This window comes from Branchiostoma belcheri, unplaced genomic scaffold, assembly GCF_001625305.1.
Source record: "Branchiostoma belcheri isolate BF01 breed outbred unplaced genomic scaffold, Haploidv18h27 scaffold22, whole genome shotgun sequence".
In the NCBI taxonomy this organism is placed as follows: domain Eukaryota; kingdom Metazoa; phylum Chordata; class Leptocardii; order Amphioxiformes; family Branchiostomatidae; genus Branchiostoma; species Branchiostoma belcheri.
In genome coordinates, this window is record NW_017803713.1 from 87,112 (window position 1) to 112,603 (window position 25,492).

The 25,492-nt window shown below is 40.8% G+C and overlaps 3 protein-coding genes across 3 annotated transcripts; 1 reads left to right on the top strand and 2 right to left on the bottom strand.

Annotated features, from left to right (window-relative positions):
- Positions 1–880: 880 nt before the first annotated feature.
- Positions 881–13,350, top strand: LOC109470329 (zinc finger protein 497-like). The gene is made up of 11 exons (XM_019769246.1): positions 881–996; positions 2,378–2,603; positions 3,004–3,274; positions 4,063–4,653; positions 5,226–5,337; positions 6,187–6,365; positions 7,185–7,362; positions 7,697–7,792; positions 8,315–8,415; positions 11,521–11,731; positions 12,983–13,350. Exons 2-11 carry the CDS (start codon positions 2,410–2,412, stop codon positions 13,252–13,254), a joined length of 2,205 nt encoding a protein of 734 aa, XP_019624805.1. The 5' UTR covers positions 881–996; positions 2,378–2,409; the 3' UTR covers positions 13,255–13,350.
- Positions 13,351–16,685: 3,335 nt separating this feature from the next.
- LOC109470081 (poly [ADP-ribose] polymerase 14-like) lies at positions 16,686–21,370 on the bottom strand. The gene is made up of 7 exons (XM_019768859.1): positions 21,343–21,370; positions 21,082–21,177; positions 20,215–20,679; positions 18,684–19,553; positions 17,795–18,029; positions 17,432–17,535; positions 16,686–17,038 (listed from the first exon to the last, which is right to left on the bottom strand). The coding sequence occupies exons 1-7, from the start codon at positions 21,368–21,370 to the stop codon at positions 16,770–16,772; spliced, it is 2,067 nt and encodes a 688-aa protein (XP_019624418.1). The 3' UTR covers positions 16,686–16,769.
- Positions 21,371–21,509: 139 nt separating this feature from the next.
- LOC109470331 lies at positions 21,510–23,470 on the bottom strand. Its single transcript, XM_019769249.1, has 3 exons — positions 23,338–23,470; positions 23,059–23,112; positions 21,510–22,735 (listed from the first exon to the last, which is right to left on the bottom strand). Exons 2-3 carry the CDS (start codon positions 23,060–23,062, stop codon positions 21,543–21,545), a joined length of 1,197 nt encoding a protein of 398 aa, XP_019624808.1. The 5' UTR covers positions 23,063–23,112; positions 23,338–23,470; the 3' UTR covers positions 21,510–21,542.
- Positions 23,471–25,492: the final 2,022 nt, after the last annotated feature.

The following is a 25,492-nucleotide window of genomic DNA, read 5'->3' on the forward strand; positions in this document are numbered from 1 at the left end:
GAGTCCTAAGAAATTAAAGATATACTTTATTGCTGAAAATTTTATGTGTACTTTCAGGATTATATTGTGGACAGGAAACAATATAGTTTGTCAAAATAAATTTGAAATTGATTTCGTGCAAAGAATTAATTTCAAACAGCAAAAGCTGCTAAAGGTTGAGCCAGTTCCATATGGATATAATGTCTTGAGTATTATTTGAGGTAACTTTGATTGTAAAAACTTCATGACAGAATGTATCTTGAGGACCCTACTCTTTATGTTTTTTGTAACATTTTCAATTATGCTTGTTTGTGAATGGATGTATAAAGCCTGATTTTGCTTAAAATGTTTTGATGATATTGATGTCACCTGTTATAGATTTGGAATATGGCTAATAACTTCAAAGGTTGCTGTTAATATAATGATATTTGATGGACAAATATAAAAGTTATAAGGTTTAATATATCTCAGACGTGTGTCATTTGTTTCCTTGTTGTTACCAGAAGCTCACAGAAACCACCATGCGTCATCGTAACATTAGTTGGGAAAGTTTAAATGTTACCCTTTTATGTGTAATATGTGCGATGAAAAACTGTACAAATATCTGTAGTATTTTTTGTCATAAAGTGTACTGTCAAGCATGTATGGAGTATCAAATGCAGTGTTGCACTTCTGTTATCTTCCGCAAGGAGGTACTTTTAGACCATTTGGCGTGATCACGTGACAACTGTGGCTCAACGAGGGATCTTGAGAGCAGCAAAACACAAAACTTACGAAAAATATTAAATAAATCCCAAAGTCTTTAGACCAATTACATAGAATGCACATATCTGAATGACTTATATCGCTTATGAAATTTAGTTTTTCGTGATATTCGGGATGAAAGTTTCGAAATTCCACATAAATATTTGGGACCTCTACATTTTGCTGCCATCATCTGACGCCATTGAGGGGGTGCAGAGGATCCCGGATTGCGGCGATGTGGACAGAATTTCGCTGAATTTCTCCACTGAAAAGGTAAGAAACAGTGGCAAATACTAAATTTTTGCGTAGACAAATACTTTTTCATTCAACTGGAACGTGTCATTTGCTGCAAACTTGCAGGATTGCTGTTGTGCAAGGAAAAGTTTGGTGGGGTCGTGCATGGGGGCTCGGGTGTTTGGAGGGTGTGGTTGGGGCCTGGGTACGCACGCAGACGAAAACGCGTTCAGTTTTCCCGGCAAAACTCACTTTTCTTCCACAAGTTGCTCCACTCGTTTGTTTGTTACATATTTATGAACTGCCAGAGAATTTTATAGCGCGCGGAAATTTCGTAAATACCTCAAAATCGACGGTAGACGGAGAGCTCGGAAATCGAAGCCTGCCCCAACACAAATGAGGCCCCAAATGGGGTAATCCACGATGCCCATATTGTAGAAGGCTATGGTGGGGTTTGCCTAAATATTGCTGCGACTTTGTTGTGAAACACTAGACATTGTATACGAACCTTTGAACATGAAACAGGGAAGCTGTTTTTTCTGTATATGTGTTGCTGTAGTCTTAGGGATGATTATGCCTATCCCTTTATGTTATTATAAATCAGAACTTGAACTCAACAGAGGGAAGAATTTGTTCTGAATCTGACCAAGGAATTTAAATTGGATATTGTAATATTTCAGGTGCCCCTTTCGGTTTTTACAATATGTTATAACATCCTTGATTTGGATCTACAATTTTCCAAAAAAATTTTCAACAGTCTAGCACCATTAAATGTAACTTATGTCACTTGTGTGGCTTCCAGCTCAATCATGACATTATGAGGCCACACCAAGTAAATTTTATGGATGACGTCCTTTGGAGACCCTAAATCTAATGCGAGAGGGCGAAAAAAAACAAGAAGGGCCCTAAAAAACAAGATGCCTAAATTAAAAATATACTAAGAGACGACAAATGTTAGGACACAAATTGAATGAGGTGACACAGTGTAACAAGCAAGAAGTCTTTTATTCATCATCAAAACAGCAATAAATCAGGTAGAACAGTGGACAGTGAAAAATCTTCTATTATTGACAGGATGGTCCTGTCAATAGTGCAAATTTTCTGTTATTGACAGGATGGACCTGTCAATAGACACTTTCTTTGTGTTACGGGTTTCACATCAACCTGTTGATTTGCGGCACTTTCGTGACTCTTTGGTCATAGTTACAGGAAGCGGAATTTCTTGTGTTTTTTCTAGGAACAGGCTAAAATCAATGCGCGCGGCCGCGCGCGGACGTCATCCATAAAATTTACTTGGTGTGGCCTGATACCTGAAAACATGGGAGCAAATAGTGAAAAGCCATGAAACACCATTTTATATATCATACTTGAAATGGAATTGCTTATGAATATTAATAATAAATCCATTGTGTTCATACAGGACGTTCTGAGTGAGATTGAGCCACAGTTACCATGGAAACCCAGGTGCCCCTCCCGGGCACGCCCATGGCGGTGCAGACCCAGCCGCCCCCGCCCCAGCCGTCCGGTAAGCAGCTGACATTACGCTTCCCGGAGCAGAGTCAGTCGCTGGTGCGCAGTTTTCGTGACTTCCAGCAACACGGACACTTCTGTGATGTCACCTTCCGTGTGCAGGACGAACTGTTCAGGTGAAAGGACCTTTGTCATGCCAGTGTGCCTTGCTTATTTGAATATTTTAAGTACAAATTTATGTACATGTAACATGTATAATGAGTTTCTATGTCTATGATGAGAATGACATGATTATGTTTACCTTTACAGAAGAAAAGGAGGCATACTTTTTGCTCTGTTTCTTCAAATTCCAAATTTCAATCAAAAACATGTTTGTAAGACAGTATGGTCAATGACAGTGGACCAGACAGCTGTCACCATCATGGTTTTCCAGGTAACTAGTACTAGTAGTAGTACTGTAGTGGTGTTGGATTACATTATGTAGCAAGTGGTGGGAGTTGGTGGGGCTGGTCAGCGTGCTCACCAATCAATATATTTCTCATTCTGTTTCTGATGACGTGCCTGCATTTCCGGTAGGTGCCACAAGGTGGTGCTTGCAGCGCGGAGCTCGCTGTTCCAGAGCATCCTGTCAGACGCCAACCTGCAGCCCAGCGAGGCCATCCAGCTGGACCTGATCGGAGCCAACATCTTCTCGGCGCTGCTCAGCTACATGTACACCACGGAGATCGTGTTCACGGACAACGATCGCGAGGCGCGGGACCTGCTGTCGGCGGCCAGCCTGCTGCAGCTGCACCCTGTGGTGGAGAAGCTCACACAGTTCCTGCAGGACAAGAATGCAGTCCTACAGGTTTGTTTTGTGTGGATCTCCATTTTAAATATATAGAAGTACAGATCTCAAATGATTTCCCATCTACCTGCATGCAAAAGCCGTGCAAAAGCTTCACAATTTTATTTAAATTGTAAATCATGATTTAAGGATCCTGATGAAACATCCATCCGACATCCTGGTTTGGCACAGGTACAATTCTTCTGTTGCCGTGCTTATTATGTTTACTGAAGGAAACATTGTTTTTGCTAGAGTTTCTTCTTCTTCCGTTCCAAACACTGACCTATGACCTGGTCAATGATCTGAACCAGAGTGTCTCATGGTAACTGGTATTTTGTTACATAATATTGCATTTTTATAGTAGAAGGGATTTAGACTCCATTATGTGAATGTGTTTGAGTAAGAATTATTAACAGAGCACCATTTGCGAAGATAAACATTATGCATTTGCTTTGTAATTAATGTAAATGTTACCTTTCTAGTTATGTTTAACTTGGCTTATTATGTTTACTTGTGCTTGTGCTCTTCTTCTCCAAACAAAAAGGTCAATGACCTGTACCAGACAGCTGTCACCATAGTAACTGTAGCAGGCACCCTGTGGTGTTGGATTGCGTTATGTAGCAAGTTGCAATTGCAGGACAGAGTTGGAGGGGAGAGCCGTGCCACCATGTATAAGTAATTAGAATACACAGAGCAGCTAGCTATATAGTTTATTAGGCTGCATTTTATGCAAAGGTAAACATAATGTACTAATTTTGCTTTGCAAATATTACCTTTCTTCTCGAGTTCTGCTGTCGTGTATCTTGCAGGCAGAGAGCAGAGCACTGCTCGCGGGAGAGAACAGGCCCGTACGTCCGGAGATGGTGGATGAAGGGACCATCACCGATGCAGCCATCACTCTCCTGCCGGCGGCCGCACAGCAGGGCGACGACGTCCACTCCCGCATGTTCAGCGAGATCCTGAGCGGCGGAACGACCAGCAAACCAGCCGAGCTCAGTAAAGGAGCGGAAGAAGTCGACCAGGCCGCCAGCCAGCCGTCCACAAGTACACAGCAGACAGACGTACCGCCAGAACAGCCACAGTACGCAGAAGATGAAGGCGAGGAGTCGGATTTGGATGCCGGCGCGATCGAAGACGTCTCGGACTGGGAGCCGGACGGCCCACCGACGCCACCCGTCGGGAAACGCAGGCGGGGACGGCCGCGGAAGGGAGAGAAGCGGGCAGCCAGGCCGCGGAAACGGAAGAGGAAGGAGAAGGGCATACCGGACTGGAACCTGTCTAAGGACCAGCAGGCGTGGGTGAACCAGACGCTGGAGAAGGTGGAGAAGAGACAGAAGAACTGTCCCGACTGTGAGAAGGTCTTCAAGACTCCACTGGACATGAGGAAACACTTGATACAGGTGTGTGTGTCTGTGGTGGTATCGCAATATTCCAGCCATTTTGTATATCATTATCACAACAGTTTTCTTTTGCGCCTGACACATACAAATTGATAGCTGTTTTCAAGTCACACTGACTTGCCACACCCAGACTACATGTAGATGCTGCATCTAATCATCCAATTTGTTCTCTCCAGGCTGGTTGAGTGCATGGGCCCCTATATATATGCTACGATTTGGACCCCCTAAGCTGTGATTTTGTGCCTACATTGTCTTTCAACCAGCGTATACGTAGGGGTGTTTCTTTTTGGGGAGAACCCTGTGAGGCTGTGATCCTTCATAAATCTTTAACACCTGGGAAAAGATAAATTTACAAACTTTGCCCCTCAAAAAGGAGGAAATAACGTTGAGGGTCATGACTTTTTGGGGAGGAATGCCAGACCCCCTACTGTTGTCATATCTTTGGAAGTCAATGTGCCCCTAAGCTGTGAAAAATTCTTGCAACAATAATTGGTATAGATATCCAGTCTATTTCTGGGTTAACAACACATACATTTGTGATTCTGACTGCTGCTTGTTGTTTTTGAGAGCAGGTTCACTCCCCAGAGCCGCTGTTCCGCTGTCAGTACTGTCAGATGACCTTCCGCACCTTCCTGGGGATATCACGCCACAAGAAGGGTCACGAGAAGGAAGAGGAGTGCATAGGTAATTGTTTGTTTGTTTGTTCAAGCCTTTGTTTATTCATGACATCAAAACAGCCTGCTGGTTGCTTTTCATCGAGGTCATTTTACTTATAGTTATACTTGAAATTTGTACAGAGAAGTCTAGAGATTTAAGTATCACCATTGAAAGCTGCATGAAAGTTTTGCAAAGGGCAATTAACAGCTGTGCATTTCTCGACTAGAAGACAATCTCATGCAAAAAGCCTGTTCATATTGCGTTCAATTCCTGTGTAAGACATGTGCAGAAATCCATGCAATTGTGACTACTTATGTAGTAGTAATTAGTAGTAGTAGTAGTAGACTGGTTTATTATTAAAATCAAAGACAAGTCACATGGCAGCCAACAGGCAGAACTGACAGACTCGTGTACAAATTGGCAGGCAATATTGATCCCCTTAAAATATCTAAAATCGTTAAAATCGTAATACAGATAAAAGCAATATTTAGTATGAAGAATATTACTGGGTGTCTCCCCCTGAAGCACCGAACTACAAAAAGTCAATCCGCATGTGCAGTTATGTGATACAGTAAACTCTGACATAGACATATAAAGTTGTATATGTCATAAAAAACAGTATCAGGATCCTTTTGACAAGTAAGATCGTTAAGTGTATGCATTACATACACAGTCAAAACACATGATTGCAGGTAATAAGCGCATGCTAATAAGTGCGCAGCTACTGCACAAGTTTTACTGGTAATGGTTTGTTACACTGCTTTTCATTGTGATTCAAAGACAACTTTTGCACAAGAAATAAGCTAAAACTGCAGGAAATACTTTTTTTGTAAATATACCATAAACAATGCCTACACGGATGTTTTGTGTTCCCAGCTGCAGTAGAAGGGGCTCCTGAAACACCCCAGATGGAGAGAACCAAGCACCAGTTCACAGAGGAGCAGAAACAGTGGATCAGAGACACGCTGGAGGACGTGGGGAAGAGACAGAAGAACTGTCCGTCATGTGACAAGGTGTTTGACACACCTGCCGCCATGAGGAAACACCTGCTACATGTGAGGGTCTCTCATTGCTGTTCCTGTGTAATGTGTACATTGTTACATGTGGGTGTCTCTCACTATGTTCTTGTGCAAAGTGTCCATTGCTATATGTGACTGTGTTGTAAGGATCTCTCACTTCTGTTCTTGTGTATAAATGTCCATTGCTACACGTAAAGGTCTCTCACTGCTGTTCTAGTGTCCATTGCTACATGTGAGGGTCTCTCATTGCTGTTCTTGTGTATAAGTGTCCTTTGCTACATCTGATGGTCTCTTATTGCTCTTCTTGTGTAAAAGTGTCCATTGCTACATGTGAGGGTCTCTCACTGCTGTTCAAGTGTCTATTGTTACATGTGAGGGTCCCCACTGCTGTTGTTGTATATAAGTGCCCGATGTGAGGGTCTCTCACTGCTGTCGTGTATAAGTGCCCATTGCTACATGTGAGGGTCTCTCACTGCTGTTCAAGTGTCCATTGTTACATGTGAGGGTCCCCCACTGCTGTTGCTGTGTATAAGTGCCTAACGTGAGGGTCTCTCACTGCTGTCGTTGTGTATAAGTGCCCATTGCTACATGTCAGGTTTTCTCACTGCTGTTCTTGTATAGAAGTGTCCATTGCTACATGAGGGGGTCTCTCACTGCAGTTATTGTGCTTAAGTGTCCATTACTACAGTAACTGTGACTGTGAGGGTCTCTTACTGCTGTTCTGTGTGTAAGAAAGAGCCTCAATTTTTAATAACATGTGGGTCATATTTAACAACTCTAGGAACAGAAGTATTAAAATCAGGTTTACTTGTTATGATTTATGACAATTGTATGTGAATATTTGTTCCCTTGCAGGTCCACTCCAAGGAGCCCCTATTCTCTTGTAACATCTGCTTGGCGAAGCTGCGTACGAGCAGCGGTCTGCGGCGCCACTCCCAGACACACATCCAGAACAAGCAGCACATCTGCCCCATGTGTGCCAAAACCTTCAGTCGCAGGGACCATCTAGTCAAACATGTCAGGGTCCATACAGGTAGGGAGGGGGGTGATGTGGCTTGGGAAGGGGTACTTCAGGAAAGGTGGTAATTATTGATATTATTAGTCAGGTTTTACACATTTAGAAAAAGAAGCATGTGGCCTAAACATTTGCAAAGCCTTCATTTGCAAGGACAATCTGGTCAAGTACATTTTGTTCATCTGATTTCATCCATGTTTCTGTCTCTTTAGTTTAATGGTCAGACACAGAACTTTGAAACAAAGGTCACATACCAGGCCTGGGGGGGAGTAATGGCTATTGAGTAAAAGTACGGAAAGGACATTGTTGATATTTGTTCATTGTGTTGATTGTTGTCCTGTTGGTTACACAGGAGAGAAGCCGTATAAGTGCCCTGACTGTGAGCGCCGGTTCAGGACTAACTGGGAGGTCATCCAGCACAAACGTTACCAGATCTGCAACACTCAAGGTCACATATCAGCTTAATTCCATAACATCTAAATTCTAATGTTCATCATAGTATGAAACATTCAGCAATTAGAAATGCTTTTTTTTTTAATTTCCAGTACAAAATGTACTAGGTTACGGACCTGTTCAGTAATAAAAACCAAAAAGGATTTTACCATTACATGCTTTTGAGGGGAGTGCCTAGCAGTTTTAATTTAATCTGTTCTTTCTGTTTTGGTCATGTTTTTATGGTAAACGTTATCAATAGTTCTTGTTTGTTTTGTGCAGTTAGTCATATTTTTTTAGATTGACTGACAGAGAGAAAGAGAGAGGGAATAGTATCCTTAGTTATTCTTCATGGGTTTTGCTTAAATTCACCTTGTATTTTTAAAAGTATACTCTCATAAATCAAGTCATTTTTTGACACTCTCTTGAACTTATTATATGGCATACCCCTAAAATTGAATGGCCTTAGATACAATGGAATTTCTCTAAGATACATGTACATAACTTTGTGTAACATTTGCCATGCATGTGTCTGCAGGTCCTTTCATCTGTAAGCACTGTGGCCTGGAGTGTCGTGGTGCGCCCTCCCTCAGGCTGCACGAGGCTGAACACAACGAGGAGAAGCAGTTCCAGTGTGAGGTGAGAGGGGGTGCTGCTGCACAATGCTTATATAGCCAACCAGTGGCACACTACACATTGGCCTCAATTATTTTCTCTGACAAAATCCATGCTTTGAGATCAGCCTCAGGGCTTGAAATTGTGGCCTGATGGCCACTGACCACTAACATTTAGGCCGGGACACCTAAAAAGACACTTTGGGACATTTTTAGGACAACAGAACAATAATCAACAACAGAATGTCAGCCCTTCTTTTGGGACAGTGCTGGAACAATAGCAAGAAAAGTTAATTTTGACACCCGAGCCTTTGATTTGCTTACTTGACAATCTATAATCTGAAACTGATATAACTGCGCCTTTCATCATGAGAAGAATTATAGTATGATAACTGGACATTGATTCAGGAATTTCAAATGAAAGGATCATTCTTTTTTTACCATTTTCGCATGCGCGAAAATGGTAACTCAGACGAGATTGAGATTGGGTCAACGGATGGATGGATCAACGGTTCCACCCTTCAACGGCCATGCAGACATGCTAAGTCACCGCATGTCGCTAGATGTCGTTGTTGCGACGGCCATGCAGACATGCTGAGTTGCCGCATGTCGCTAGATGTCGTTGTTGCGAGTGCACTTTTTACCATTTATGCCTTGGACGTTTGTATACTTTCCATTATGGTTGCTAATTTCAAAATCATAGTTCTATTAATGTTGCATAACAAAGCTGCTGACAAAACAAACTTAATTTGTCTTGAACAATAACTTGATTTTATTATTTGCCAAAAATGTTGATAAAGACATGTCTATAATCAAGGATTCACAGTAATCAAGGATTTTAATAAACTGCATAAATTATGTCAATGAGCATTAGCAGTGTGGATTAGTCTAGATGTTCAGATTTCCATTAGCCGGCAGTCCAGAGGGTCACACGTCCGACCAATCAAGGCGCTGCAGGCAAAGCTTATTAAAAGCCTCCTTTCAGGCGTTCCCGGATCGGTGTTTTTGTGTGTGTGTGTGGTTGGGGGGGGGGTGTATTTTCTGACCAAACGTAGATCGCACGCAATAGAAGCTCCGGCCTACATAGCTGTCTGTGGAACTATTTATATTACCTGGGTGCCTAACTTTCACCAACATGTCTTTTGTATTTTAGGAAATTAATTAATTAATGAGTGAGTGTTTAATTAACTTAAATAGGTATTGCATTGTTTGGCAAGGTATTTTCCATTGACAATTTTTAATAGATCAGGTTGATCAAATGATATAATGTAAACAATTATATATGATTAGTAAAAGATGACTTTTGAAGTTCTCTTCGAGTATTATTTTAGGGTTGAATCAGGGTCAATGCGAAAAAAATCATGATCCGGTGATCGACATCATGCCCCCCCGCACACTTCATGTATTCAGTGTTCTAAATACCCGTCTTCAGTCTGCAATTTGCAGATAGATTTTCAAGATTTCAGGATAAAAATTACACAATCTGCAATTTGAAGAATGAAAAAAAAAACTATAGGTCCTCACAACTTCATATTCCCTTTGTTTGACCCGCCCGGCGCCCAAATCCCGCTGCGATTCAAGCCGCGGCAGCTTCCCGAGCCATGCAAATAAACCTAGTCCTGACGCCACAGCCTCCGATTTCCACCGAGCCAGCCCCGAGCGCATGCCGACAGCGAGGGATGTGGCTCAGATTTCCGACGATTTCCTTATTTAGATCATTCGGAAGACTTCGGGTAGCAAACAAAATGGCCGCCATGCACATGATTATACTAGTAGCTTCGCTTCTCAACCGAAATGAGGAAGTTTAACCTCATTTGCAGACTTTAGCGGCCATGGAGTTGATTTGGGGAAGTGCTGAGACGCGATTTCGCTACGGCATATGGGATTTTGCCGCGGAGGGAGTTACGTACGCCGGCAAAAACTTGCTTCAGCGATCGGCTCCAGAAAATTTATCTTTATGCTGCCGCTCAAGTCTTCGAAGGTGGTTTAACGAAGTTTATATAAATAATAAAGCCACTTTGCGTAGATCGATCTCCGTTTTCTTGCGATGGTATGAAAATTCAAGTACAGTATATTTTCAAAACGTTTGATATTTCTTTGTTCGTTGCCACATGTTGTTTATTTATCTTATTGTCATGTACAGTTACCAGCGTGAGTCTGAGTCGAGCCATTGTTCTTATGTGGCCGTTAGCACATGTTGTTTAAACAGACAGCAACATTGAAGAAAAGAACCGAGTTAACAGACATCGGCACGTTCCTTGAAGTCAGGTTTCCCGCCGTATTTAAATAAGAAATGTGTGGGCCCGCGGCGTTTTGAAAAGCGCGACGCGCTTTGGAAAGACCCCGCGCCGTGGCTCATTCAAATTCGCTACATTTTTGCTAAGTTTAATGTCTTCACCCACGATTTTTGACCGTCAATGTTGACGGTAAGGACTTAAATTTTTACCGTCCGACGGGAAAAAATACCGTCAATTGACGGTAAAACGGGCGCTGGCTAAAGCCCTGGTTGAATGTCACGAGGTTTGTAAACTTAGATGTTGGGGACAAAGCCATAGAAGAGATTTTGAATAAAATTATATATATATATATATTAACGTTACTTATAATTTAAGTTAAAATGTACTTTTGTGTCTCATTTTTTTATTCTGTTAAAAAGACTCTTAAGAGAGAGAAAACAGGTTATAAACTGTTATATACTTGATTTTTGTAATGTTTTAAACTTAAAGAGTTGAAATATAGAAGTGCATGTTCTCTCATTATATACAATGTTGATGAGAACTAGAACCATTTATATAACTTAGGTAAATTGAAATGATAGGATGGGGAAAATGTTCGTAAAAACTGTAAGCCTGTAAGCGGCGAAAATGGTCAGCTTTTGCAGAAGCACTTGTTTAGAGTTGTTTACTCTCTGAGTGTTGTCAGTATGTTGTCATGGCTGTATGCAGCTACTGTGAAGATATCAGAGGATTTTTACAAACTATTTGGTAAGTAAGGCATGTGTGCTGTTATGACAGTGAATACTTAATGTTACAGTACCAGATATAATGTACTCTGATACAGAGGTAGCAGTTCTGTAAGATTTTAAAGATTCTATAATATTCGGGTGTAATAGTCCAATTTTTCCCCCCAGGTATGTGGGAAAGGCTTCGCCCTGGAGGAGAACCTGAAGCGTCACCTGACGGAACACGCAGACATCCCGTCTGTCCGCGACACGCTCAACTACAAGTGCTCGCTCTGCCGCTTCGTCACCACGTCCAAACAGAACCTGAAACACCACGAGCTCAGGCACAAGGGAGAACGCTCCTTCCTGTGTGACTTCTGTGGACAGAGCTTCCTCACAGGTACAGGGCTCGAAATTAAAGGTGGTCCACTGACCACTGAAATTTAGGCTGTGACAACTAAAAAGACACTTTGGGACATTTTGGGGACAATAGAAAAATGATCAACATCAGAATGTCAGCCCTTCTTTTGCTTATCAGGGACACGTCCCGGCTTTTGGATCCGGAAAAGTCCCTCTTAATTTGCCGTCTACTCTGCAATTATAGCGTGCCTGGGAGTGAACATAAACAAAATAAAGTTGACTTCAAGTTGAAGCCATACAATACTTCCCGAAAAACCTGTTGGGACAGTTCATCCTCACTTCAGGACAATTGGAATTTATTTTTTGGACAGTGCTGAGACAATAGGAAGAAAAGTTAATTTCGAAGCCTGAGGTAGGGCTATGTGTACCTATTCAAATTATTGCCTGTCAAATTATTTAGGTACAGTACCATGCTGGAACATCTTGTGTACCTGTATCTAAATACAAAATGAATAGCAGTAGACACCTTTCTTACACTTAAAGAAAGCTCATCACAGATTCAGAACCTTCCCCTGACCACTTAAGCCAGCAAAGGTTGGCTGAATTTCGGTAGCAGTCTGACCAGATTTAAACCACACCTACCTTTCTATGCACACCAAATCAAATTTGAGTCAAATTTGACCCTAAACATACTTGAACACTGCTGACCTGCTCCCGAATACCAGCCAAACATCACCAAACCTCGCTTCTACATGTCTTTTTTAAACATTTTGAAACATATATAAATTAATGTACTAGCCTACCTTGCTCCTGATCCCCTCCTAACCATGGTTGGGATACTTTGGCAGTGTTTGGGAGTTCATGTTTGGCCCTATTATGTGTGACTTAAAATACCGGTAGGTAAATGGCATCTCAAAGAGGACAATTTTGACAGTTTAGCACTTGAAAATCAAACTATTTTAAATCAAGAAATGCTAGATGAGTAAAGACGTTCTTTTTACACAACCAAGTGTTTTATTCACAGCCGACATTTCAGTGACCATCTGTCACCTTCCTCAGGGCAATTCTGACTGGTTCACATTGCATTGCAGCTCAGGTGTCGCAGGTATAGATGTGCAATATGAACCGGTCAGAATTGCCCTAAGGAAGGTGACAGACGGTCACCAAAATGTCGACTGTTCATAATACATGTAGTGATGTACACTTGGTTGTGTTAAAAGTGACTTACCAACCTGATAAAACTATTCCTGGATGAGAAATACTATGTTTTACTTTCACCATCACCACACAGGGACCAAGCTGAAGCGGCATAAGTACATCCACATGTCAGAGTTGGAGCGTCCTCACCACTGTCAGCTGTGTGGGAAGGGCTTCATCCAGAAGAACCACCTCAAGATCCACATGCAGAAACGTCACCCGGAGTACGGCGGCCGCGGGCCCGTCCCGTTTACCGGGCAGGTGGCCCCGCAGCCCCAGCCCGCGGCCTGCTCGCTGGCGGCTACGTTCAGTAATGTCCTGACGGTGGACCTACAGCAGTTGGTCAGCAGCACGCACCACCAGTAGTCTTAGCTGTGGGTAGTAGAGTAATTAGAGCCATACCAATTTGATTCTTTGGTTCTTTAACATCTCAAAGTTCAAGCAATTATAGAACATTTAGTAAAACAGGTTCTGGTGGATTTCTTGAAGCTTACTTCCTCAAGCTGTATGTCCATGGCACTGACTTTACCCTCAGACTCAGTTTTGTGTTCTAGATCGGCATTGTTCCTTGTATGAGAACTAACAAATATTTTGAATATACTGTTGCCTATAAAGGAAGCAACATTTATAGTGTACTGCTCTTACTTGTTGACTTTATGGTCAAAGAAGCTGAATGTTCTCTGCTGATATAGATGGTTGGCACCTACTTTGTATTGGTTTACTGTGGCAGGGAATGACTAGAATGACCATTTTGCTTGAGACCTTATTTAGCAGAAGATATTTCTCTACTTCTAGAGCTACATGTACGTAACATGGCACTGATTTCCCCCTCAGTCTCTTTTCATGTTCTAGATCAGCATTGTTTTCTTGTATGAGAACTTGACTAAATTTACTGTGGCCTAAGGATATGACGACATATACCCATTGTGATATAGTGTACAGTGCTGCCTGTCAAGTTCTTGGTGGCCCAGTGAAAGAAGTTGAATATTCTTGGCTGATTTGGATGTTTGGCACCAAGGTTGTATTGGTTTACTGTTGTTGCAGGGAGATGTTATAAATGATAGGAATTTGCATCAGTGAATTGTAAGATACCAGTTTTGGCGATTTTTTTTTTTTTTTCACATTAAACTTATTTTGCAGACTATTGCATTTGTATATGCAATGCATGTTTAAAATTTAAAAGCAAGTGTGCCCACTGCTTGTTAAATTGCAGCACTTGGTGACATTTGGATTTAATCCACATTGCCTGCATGCACCGTTTTTCTTTCTTTCTTTTCTACAATTCATAACCTTTTGCAGAATCGATTAACAATAGCAGAATAAACCAATTATTATGCTGATGTATATGGATAAAGTGGATAATTGAATGCAATCTTTTTTGCATGTTTTTCATTTGGGTTCGTAGGATTTCAGGTTGGTAGCTTATTTTGGCAAATTCACTCACATTTTGTCTGGGAGGTCGTCATTGTGATAAATTGTAAGATACTGTACAGAAAAGTGTCTGACCATTTGGGGGCACATATGAGAGCAGATATTACAGCTTCTAGAGTTAGATGTATCTGTTCCCAAACATTTACGTAAAGTACTGGCATTCTATTTTAAGTCATGTACTGAACATTACTCCTCACAGAACACATGACCTCTTCTATGCTACCTAAAGTACATGTACTACTATTTCAGATAAAGTCATACTAATGTTAATAGATGCATTTGTCCAATTAAATTATACAGTGTAATGCATATTATCCACATTGTGAGTTTAGTAGTTTTTTTTTCAATTTTTTTATACTGCTGTGGAGGTCCCTGACAACTAACTTAAAGCTAATTGTGACAGTCATTTTGTTCAAGTTGTCTTCGATTATTTGCACTAAGGCCACACGGACTTAATTTTATGGATTTTTCTGAAATGATCATGCCAAACCAGATAGGATTTTGTGAATGATATTGAGGGCAGGGATGAAAACGCTGAATGAAAACTCATAGTTCAAAAAAAGTTACACAGATGAATTAAATTAATCAAATAAATAAATAAATAAAATTGGTGTGGCCTTAACTCTGCTAGTCTGAATACAAGCACACTGTCATAGCTTTGAGAACCATGCACATGGGGGGGGGGGGTCCATCCATGCATTCTACAGTTTTTTTGTAGGTCACAAACATACAGTAATGGGAACTTCAAGGTGTACTGGATCATATTTTGGGGATCTGATCACTAAATTGATATCATAGCCATAAAGCTGAGTACTGTAAGAATTTTTCTTACTTTTATTAATTTGTTTATATGTAGTAGAGGGGATTCATTCCTCAAGCTAACCGACATCTCCCAAACGCAGTCGTCCCTCAGTAAGCCATCTGGAGCTGCATACAATGTAGTTCCCCGGACCCATTTAGAACTTTTATTCAGCCTGTCGCACCTTTCATTCATTTGATTCTACATCAGATTCTAATAAAGACACATTTTTTATTGGACTACATTGTACCTGGTGTAGAATTTGCACTGGGGTAAAAGACGGACTAACTTACATCAATTTGATAAAAATATGATAACTAATTCCTGGTTTAATTGTTGCATAATGAGTTGAAAAATGAGTACCTACACATGTACCTTGTCCCTTGACCTAGTCGTTGGGGGTACAAGGCAGAGGTGATGATGGTCAGCTTTCTAATAGTAGACTGTATGTAGATAACTCTCTTATATTACCAAATTGCAACTGTTACAGTTTTTTTTTTTCAGAAAATTTTACAAAGCAAGAAGATGTTGCATGCAACAAAATAAAACTTTTTATCGCATGCAGAGTCACACCCAGATTAACCAAAATTCATAACAGTCATCCTTGGTCTGCAGAATAGTTATGCCAGACACCACATGAACACAAATTAAAGAACATTCAAAAGAAGCTGCTTCCAAAGCCTTTTGTACAAGACAATTTACCATATGATTAAGGATTACTAGCCTGCCTGAATTTACTATTAAGCGTTACCTGTCATTGCCAGGATGCAGACACCTATATAATGAAAAGCTTATTGCAAACTAGAAAGGCCAATATTTGCTTTAGAGCAAATACAGCGATGGGTTCACCACATTTTACGACATGGCAGGGAAAGAATGAGAAACACAAGGGAAAACAATGATTTACATTGATATAACTATAATATGAAGTAACATACAACTAAAACAACAGTTGGATAGCTATTCCCTACTTTATTGGTTAGGATTTTTAATTGCATAATGCAAACTGTTGATTTTCAAAATAAAAAAAAAACGTCCATGCCCGGCATTCCAATGCTGGAGCAGGAAAGCTTGAAATACCTACCAAAACACTTGAATACAGACATACTGTCAGTATGGAAATGCTTCTGTGCAGGTGTTAATCAAGTTAAATCCCAACAGCCAATCAGCAAGAAGTATAGAGGAAAGCTGCATGCCTATTGGTTGATGCCCTGCATTCCATTGTGATGACTCATGTCCAAACGTGGTAAACAAGGCACACTAAGACAGTAATACATTTGCTATAACACAGCCAAAAAACTCAAATAAAACCATTCTAAAAGCCTGTATCACAATAATTTAAAAAACGCCTAGGGGTATTTGCCCACTGTACCTCCATACCAAGTTTCAGGACCTTGGGCCCTAAAATGAAGAAGCTGAATCCATTTAAAAAATGGCAGGAGAAGAAGGAGAAGAAGAAGAAGAAGAAGGAGAAGGAGAAGGAGAAGAAACATCAGAAAAAGCAATATGGTTTCACCACACCACTTCGTGGTGTGGTGAACCCATAATTATATTACATACTATGTATATATGTACACCCTTACTCAAGTGATCATGAACGTGATTAGGTTTATTGCAAATTATATTACATAATATACATGTACACCCTTACTCAAGTGATCATGAACGTGATTAGGTACTCTGGATATGCCTGTGCATCATGAAACACACAGAACATGCCACTACCACTGGTGGAGTCATAGGTGTCCAATAGACCTCCCCCTGGTATGGGTGGGGGGACGATCAAGTTGGGTTTTCCAGGTGTGGACAGTCCAGTCAGCACCTTGGCCAAGAACAGCCTCTTGTGGCCGCTGGCGTCAGGACTGGCATCTGAGTAGGACGCGTTCACAGCAAAGTAGACCCCTTTGCCAATAGCCGCTCCTGTAGGGCAGCAAGGTAATAAGGAGACCCTCTATGTCTAATGGATTGTTTCCTATAAACACTTGTATCTACATGTAGATCTAAGTAGTCCTAATTCGATTGCAATTATCATTACAGCAAGACACTGCATATTACAGCATAGTGCATGCTGTCAACAATCATAGCACTTGCACTATGGAATGTTACTGATTTTTACGAGACAAAAGTAGTCCACAGTTCTTCACCAAATTTTGCACTGATGTAAAAGTAATGTAAATAATGCTACAGACTAGATTTAGGTACTGTAACAGTCTAGATTAGCTGTTTACGGATGGTGCACTGAAATAATAGATATAATGCTCCAACACTTAGATAAAAATGTTTGAATCGTGAAGCTGATGTACATGCACATACCATAGACACCTGCATACAACATGTAGCTCCTGTTGAAACCATTGTGGTAAATCTTGACACAGGAATCAGCTGAAGCCCCATGCCACAGCTCCTGCTCTATATTTCTGGACAAAATATATGATAAGAAGAGATGTAAAACATGTACAAAGATGACCAAGACATTTACAAAGATGCTGGGCCCTGATTTGTAAGTCTTCTTTAAAAGTTTTTCCCATGGGATGCATGTTAAAATTCTATACATGGAGACCCTTGGAAAAAAATTGGACATGGATGAATGGTGTTCACATGGCAAACAGAAAAAAAACAATCAAACAAAAGCAGAACCATCGAACTAAAAAGGAGCTATATTTATTTTTGTCTTACTGTCCAGGTCTCTTCAGGCTGATTCTGTCCTTCTGTGCACAGTACTGCCTCCACAGTGTTGGGTTCTGCACCCTCTCAATGCTCACAATGTTTCCCAGTCCAGACTTGCTGCTGACAGTCTTGTACTCAGCAGAGGATGACTCTAACTTCACAAGGTGGCACAACTTGGGTTTCTTGGACTTTGGGTCTGTCGGCTGAGGATCCCAGTGAGAAGGAACTGCACTCAGTCTGGTCACTGTTGTGTAGGATCACAAAAAAAAGTATTACAATTAAGTTTAGGGGAGACTACAGATACAGATCTTTTAGACTCATAATTCCCAGTCTCTTACTCATATAGTATCTGACTTTATCTATCCAACTAAAATTACAAGTGATTCCTATATTTAACAGCAATGATTCTACCTTAGTTAGTAATTACCGCCCAATCTCAATCCTGCCCTGCATCTCGAAAATTTTGGAAAAACTGATATACATTAACAACTTTTAAAACATCTAGAATAGTTGGAATATTTTTAGATCTAAGTAAGGCTTTCGACACTGTTAATCATTCGATTCTTTTTAAAAAAACTCAACAAATATGGCATCAGAGAAGTCCCACTTAAGTGGTTTACTAGTTATTTATCCGATAGAAAACAGAAAACAGCACAATACACAGTGAGTGCATATTAGCCCAGGAAGCGGTCGGTTGTGGTTGGTTGTGGTATTTACATTCAATTTGTAGTCAGGCCCAACAAACATATTCAAGCCATACATGTATTCAAACTCTTACACACCAAACAGGGCTTTTATATTTCTGGTGAATTGTACCGATGCAAAAACATTTTGTTTTAAACAAGTATCAATTCAATTCTTAACCAGAACAAAGATGTGCTTTTTCTGCAAGACATACCTGTTTGTTCTTCATTTCTTGCTTGGCCAGTCGAGTCCTTGGGCACAGGCTGTCTCTGCTTCCTTGTTAAGTCATCCCCCTGATTTTGATGCTCCGTTGTCTGCTTTAGCCGGTCCCTCTGCTGGCCAAAAGATTTTGGTCTAGCTCCTGTGCCCTGTCTTGTCTCCTTTGACTGTTGGATTTCTTGAGTCTTCTCCAAGAGAAGCTTTTGCAATGCCTCGTTTTTCTCTCTCAGTGTTCTTACTTCATCTTGAAGTTTGTCACTATCCCTTAGCCGATTAGACAGTTTGGTGTTCTCTGCTGTCAGTTCTACATTTCTTTTTTCTTTGGTCTTCTTTGTGTCCTCTAACACTTGGATTGTCTCCTTGTGTTCCAAAAGGACTTTCTGAGCTTTCTCTTTATCCTCTTGAAGTTCGTCATGAGTGAGTTTCAGCCGATTAGACAGTTTGGCATTCTCTGCTGTCAGTTCTTCATTTCTGGTTTCTGTAATCTTCTTTGTGTCCTCTAACATTTGGATCGTCATCTTGTGTTCCAAAAGGACTTTCTGTGCTTTCTCTAGCTCATCTTTTTGCATTGTTACCTGCTTGCTCAGACTGAGGATCAAAGCTTCTGAACCCTCTTTGGCTGTTTGTACTTTGAGCCGACTCGCCTGTTGTTCTAATTTTTTCTTCACCTGTCGTAGGGCTGTCTGTACTTGTTGGTCTGTAAACGTCAATGGGCATGTACCTGCACTATCTATTGCACCTTTATGGGTGTGATCTTCCCTGCTGAACATTGCTAGGTCCAGGCCCCTCAGACTGGAATGGCCCGCGTGCCTTGTAGGGGATGGCAGGGTGTTGATGTTGTCCACAGAAGTCGCATGGTCTAGACCTGTTTATTAGGAATTATAGAGTCAGTATAAGCAGAGTAAATATTTACAGGTAAAACAGCTATAGTTAAACCTATCATGAGATCTTACATGAAATTCAATGAGAACTGTTAGGTAAATCTACCATCTTGTGCAATGTTTCCCCCAGACCCCTGATATATATTAACTGTCTCAGACCATCCCTGGGGCTTTTACTCCTCATTATCTGGTTTCATGTTTGTATTTCTCCACCCCTGTCATAAAGAGCTCAGAAAATGTGTATTTAGAGGAAAACAACATTTTTTGGCGACGTCTAATGGGAGGAGCCCAATGGTACAGTATTGTGTGCAGTTTGCAAGAATTCTAGGAATGGTTCAGGAATTTTGTGCACAGGAATGGAATGTCCACAGGCATGTCTCTGACCCACATCTATGCCCACATTCCTGAAAACCCTTGGGAAGACCTCTCTGCCCTGATGGCCCTACTTTCTGTGACCCCGGGGCTCGTTCACTATACACTCAGGGGAGAAGTGCACTGTATATGTCAAGACTTAACGGGTACCAAGACTTAGTCTTCCCCAAAGTCATGAAATGATGGCAGTGCCATGCAAACAATAACCCTAACAGCAACCACCGTCGCCATGGCAATGTATGTTTTTCTTGCCAGTCTTGTTAAGTTTAATACCTCTAGCAGAAAGTGTAGTGAGGATGTAGACCATGGCCTGCTTGAAGTCTTCCACATTGATGGTTGCCTTCACCACGAATCTCTTGGTAGACAGCTGTAATGCAACCTCACTGAACAAACAACTGAAAAACATGTTGTTCAGTTCCCCAGATCTGTACATAAACCAGAGTTCACCTAGTCCTGTCAAGTCTGTACATTGCAGGTAGAATGCTAGGCAGCCTCTACTTGTGACTTTGACACTAACACCTTTGATTTTCTCAAGATTCTTGATTGATTTTATACTGTCAAGTAGGTCCTCTGCAGTTTGGATGCCAGGCATTACCCGTTCCAGCGTGGCAAAACTTTCATCTGTGAATGTAAGTATCTCCATTTCAGTAGCAACTTCTTTCAGTTGCCCAAGGTTCTCGATAGTGGGCTGCACTCTTTCTAGAATCTCCACCTTAATGGGCCAGACTGGAGGTTCTTCTGAAAAAAAATTGTTTTATAATATTGCTTGCAAATAAACTAGACACCAATTAAGTTGTTACTAATAGACAACATATCAAGAAATAAATTATAATGTATATTCTTTAAAAAGATTGATGCCATTATTATTAGTGACAGCACTGTTACAGTACCTACATGTAAATGAATATTATATTAAGTTGTTAAATATCCTTAAATATTCTATGCAATTGCAGAATTCTGATCATTGTTTATGGGTTAGTGTTGGTTGGTTTCAACCTATTTCTAATATAATCAACTTGAAGGCTTTTATACTGCTAACTACAAAGAAGTTAATGTTCAATGGAACAAGGCAAAAAAAGAACTCCATTGTTAACTGACCTGCTAACATGGCCATGATGTTTGTTTTATGGCATATCTTACCTGGTTTTAAGGCTTTAGCACCCTCATCATATTCTACACGTACAGGAGAGGCACTCCTCTTTCTCTTCTCTTGAGCAGGTTGTTGTGTTCCATTCCCTGGAGTCAATTATAACATACATGTACATCAAGGTTAAGCATCATGTTGAGCACAATCTTACATGATGGTCTGAATTGATGTACATGTAACTTGAAGTTCTCTCTTCTTAGGGATATAAAGTCTGTAGATTAGACCAAGGATGGTTTTATTACAAAATCACTGACCAAATAAACGACCATCATTTCTGTCCATATTAATGTGATTTAAGAATCAATCCTTAAATTAAAATCAATCCCAGTTTAATGTAAACACAAATAACATTTTAAAACATTGATACATATATGCAACATAACACATTGTGTAACTATGAGCTGCTTTAAAAAATTCCTGTTCATCATATTGTTATAGTCTGGAAAAATAATGCTTATAAATCACCTTCAGTCACACATGTACAGGCTTTGATGAATTGATGATGAGACTCTTTCCAGTACTCTGTGGACAGAAGCTTCTTCTTACATCTTGCTGCATCTTCAAACTCTGTCTTGTTGTTTTTCAAAATGTCCTCTATGCTTTTAGCCAAGTGCTTTGCGCCTTCTTTACTAAATTCCATCATTTCAACAATGGAATGGCGCAGCTCTTTTATATGTTCTTTAATGAAGTCTGCCAGTCCAGATTTGCTTGATACAAGAACAGGAACGCCAGCAGCAATGGCCTCCAAGCCAATCAGTCCAAATGGTTCAGCACAAGAGGGCATCAGAACAAGGTGGGCTTGCATCATGTGCTGGCAGATGTCTTCTTGTGAGTCACAACGATAAAGGGTCACTTGTAAGTGAGTTGATTTGCTGTGGTCAAGAATTTCCTTGCTTGCTTTAAAGTCATCTTCGTTGTTGACTACACTGGCACGCCACTTGATATTCCTCCTCTCCGCAACAATGCTCAGGGATTCAGCAGTAAGACTTGTGACTCTACCAATGGAGAGGACAACCATTGTCTCTGCCTCAATGTAAACAGGCCTTGCATCTTCAAAGATCTTGGAAGGCCTTGGCACAAACTTGACATGGTGAGGCGGCTTCTCTTCATCACATATGGCTCTGAACTCGTTTTGAAAATAGTCAAATATCTTGTTTCCGAGAGAAAAGACTACATCAGCCTCTTTCGCATCTTCAAGGATGGACTTTTTCTTTGCCTCTATGCACATAGCCTTTTCAGCTCCCTTGTAGTTTTCAGTGTCCTCTGGTATGTCATGGGTGAAGAGGATGACTTTTGCATTTGGAAATCTTTGTTTAAGGTTAACTGCCGCTTTGTTTGTGATGTCAAAATGTCCAACAATGCTCCTGACCTTTGAGGGAAGATGTGGGTATCTTGAATGGTGATCAAAAGTAAGCCAGGCCAGGGATGGTTCCCTTGGGTCACCTGTGTAGACTTGAGGCAATAAAAGTTCAACTCCATCATGGTGTGCGTCCTGTTTGTCAGCATCAGTTGCATTCAAAACAGTGCTGAACAAAGGTATATTAGGTCGGTGTTCTCGGAGTGTTAGTACCAGCTGCCTGTGTGTGGAGGAGACCCCTTCCTTATATTTGCCATACTCATCATGGAGCAGCAAAATGGCAGGGATCTCTGTGAAACAAGAACAAGATATTGTATGGATGGGTTTCCATACTTGGTACAAATGTAAGTTGGTAGGATTTGGCAAATTAAAGGTAAAAGTGGACCCCCAACTAGATGAAGGGCATGTGTTTTGGTGACTTGGAATTTAAAATAAATCACACACACACACACATGGTGAAACCAACAGAAAAAGTTATGGCTGAGCAAAAACAAAAACCATGTTACTGATGAATGAAGTAGACGTACATGTAAGACTTAAGCTAAAGATTGCATTAGTTTGATCCACAAGAGTTTGTGGTAAGAAATTGTTGTCTTGAATCACACGAACTTACCCATTAGATAACGTTGTCCTAGCCCATCATTTGTAGTTTGAAAATCTTCGCGTGCTGCAGGTAAATACAAATGCAGTATCGAGTGAGGCAAATTGAGAAACAAATGGGGGTAGCAAGAAAATTCGGCGAAAGATTATGATGGAACTTATGTACATTTGGTCGTTCATCGTTCCCTAAATACACCTTCGCACAGGATATTGTCGCTTTAATTCAATCCAGAAGCTAAGACTTAGTCTTAAGTCTTATCATGCAGTACATACAGAAGACACCTCAGCTTACTTCAACGTTTTCTTCGACAGGTATCAGCATAGAGGCTTAGAGTAACCGCGGACATTGTGTCTTGCCTCAGGCCAAAGTCCACTTTAGTAGCCGGGCACCTCAGGTAACTGCCTTTCTCATTGGTCAGTCCGCTCACGAGTGCTTTCCTATTGGCAGTTGTTTTCATAGTAAATTTTTTTATTTAGTTCAACACTTATTGTAATGTCTTCTTCAGAACCACAAAGACTTCTATTTTGCTATGATAGCTAATTGCAATATGCCGCAGCAATCATGGCCAACCTAAATCCCGAAAAACATTAGCACTGCGACAGGTTACTGTAACATATCTTCGGTAAGCAGGCATTGTAGCTTAACTCTACACTTACTATGTGACATATATAACCATAGGACATGCCTCGTGTTACATATTTTACACTAACCTCGGGAAAAAATTAAAAACCACCTCATACAAGCTTAAGTGGCTGCCGATAGTCTATGACCAAAGCGTCAGTCACGAGACTACACATGCGTTAGTATTAACTTATTAAGTATGTCGTGGGTCATATGTGTTATTCAAACCCACGTTAGCAACTTCTTTCAGCAATCTAAATCCCGATAACATTAGCACTGCGACAGGATACTGTAACGTATATCCGGTAAGCAGGAATTGCAACTTAAGCAGGAATTGTCACTGTGTGACATATATAATCATAGGACATGTCTCGTGTTACATATTTCACACTAACCTCGGGAAAGATCATAGAAGACCGCCTCATACAGGTGGCTGCCGATAGTCTATAACCCAAGCGTCAGTCACGAGACACCACAGGCGTTAGTATTAACTTATTAAGTGCGGTCGTTTGTTTGTGTATTTATTTATTTAAATGCAACAGTGCATGACAAGTGGCAACCAGGCAGCAACAAGGCTGGTAGCGGCTACCACTGACACATAAGTGCATAAATACAAGGCATGTCAAAATACAATATTACTTAGTACGTACAAATTCAATTCAATATTATACAATAGCAATATACATACAAATTCAATCAATACAGAAACAATACAATATAAGTACAATACAAATCGATAAAATGATCAAAGTTGAAATGGAACGGTTGGAGGATTTTTATTTTCAATTGGTGTTTGGGTAATCAGGATAAGAGGTGGTGTTTGCATTTGGCCTTGAATATGGAGATGGTGGCCGACCCTGTGACCTCGCGTTGTAAGCGGTTCAACAGTCGGGAGGTGTACAAAAGGGTCATATGTATGGATCAAAGCCACAGGGAGAGATATTTTGCAATAAATGAAACCACCACACAACACTCTAAATCACAGTAAGATGTAAGACCATGCTGTGAAATGACCATTTACCAAGGAAAAGCTTTTGATAATGCTATCCGTACAGCAGCAACATCCACGTTTCAACGTCGCCGGGCATAAACCTCTACGCTAAGTTTTGTGACTTGGTCACTAAACAAGTAAGTACAATGTAACTATAAACTCAAACAACAATTTTGCTGTCTTTGCACCAGGCCGACTTTTAACACTGTAACTTTCCCTCTGTATGTTTTCTTCACAAATAAAAACAAGACTGGCAATGAAAACATACATTGCGATGGCGACGGTGGTTGTTGCTAGGGTAATAGTTTGTATGGAACTGTCATGATTTGATGATTTTGGGGAAGCCTCATTGTGGTCTGTCATAAGTTTGTCAAAAATTACATTTGAGGTCTCGAGTCTCTAGGAAAACTTGCCCTACTTTCTGTGAACCCCGGGGCAATCTAAAAACTGGTAATTTTATATCATTATTATAAAGTTTGATATCCTATGTGCATCACTGGATGTATACATGTATACAGATACAATTCAATTCAGTAGACCACTCCTACCCTCCCCCGAGTGTATAGTGAATGAGCCCCTGGAATGTAGGTCATCCCCGGCAGAAATGTTTTCCCAGGGTTTGCAGGAAGTTCACTAACTAGTGCTGTGGGCATATACGTGTGTCAACAAAATTCCAGAGATGTGAGACATGCCTGTGCGCATTCCATTCCTGTTGATAAAATTCCTGCATAATTCTCAGAATTCTTGTAAACTGCACACAATACTGTACCATTAGACCCTTGCCTGAGACGTCGCCAAAAAGTGTGATGTTGACAATTGCAGCTGATACATGTA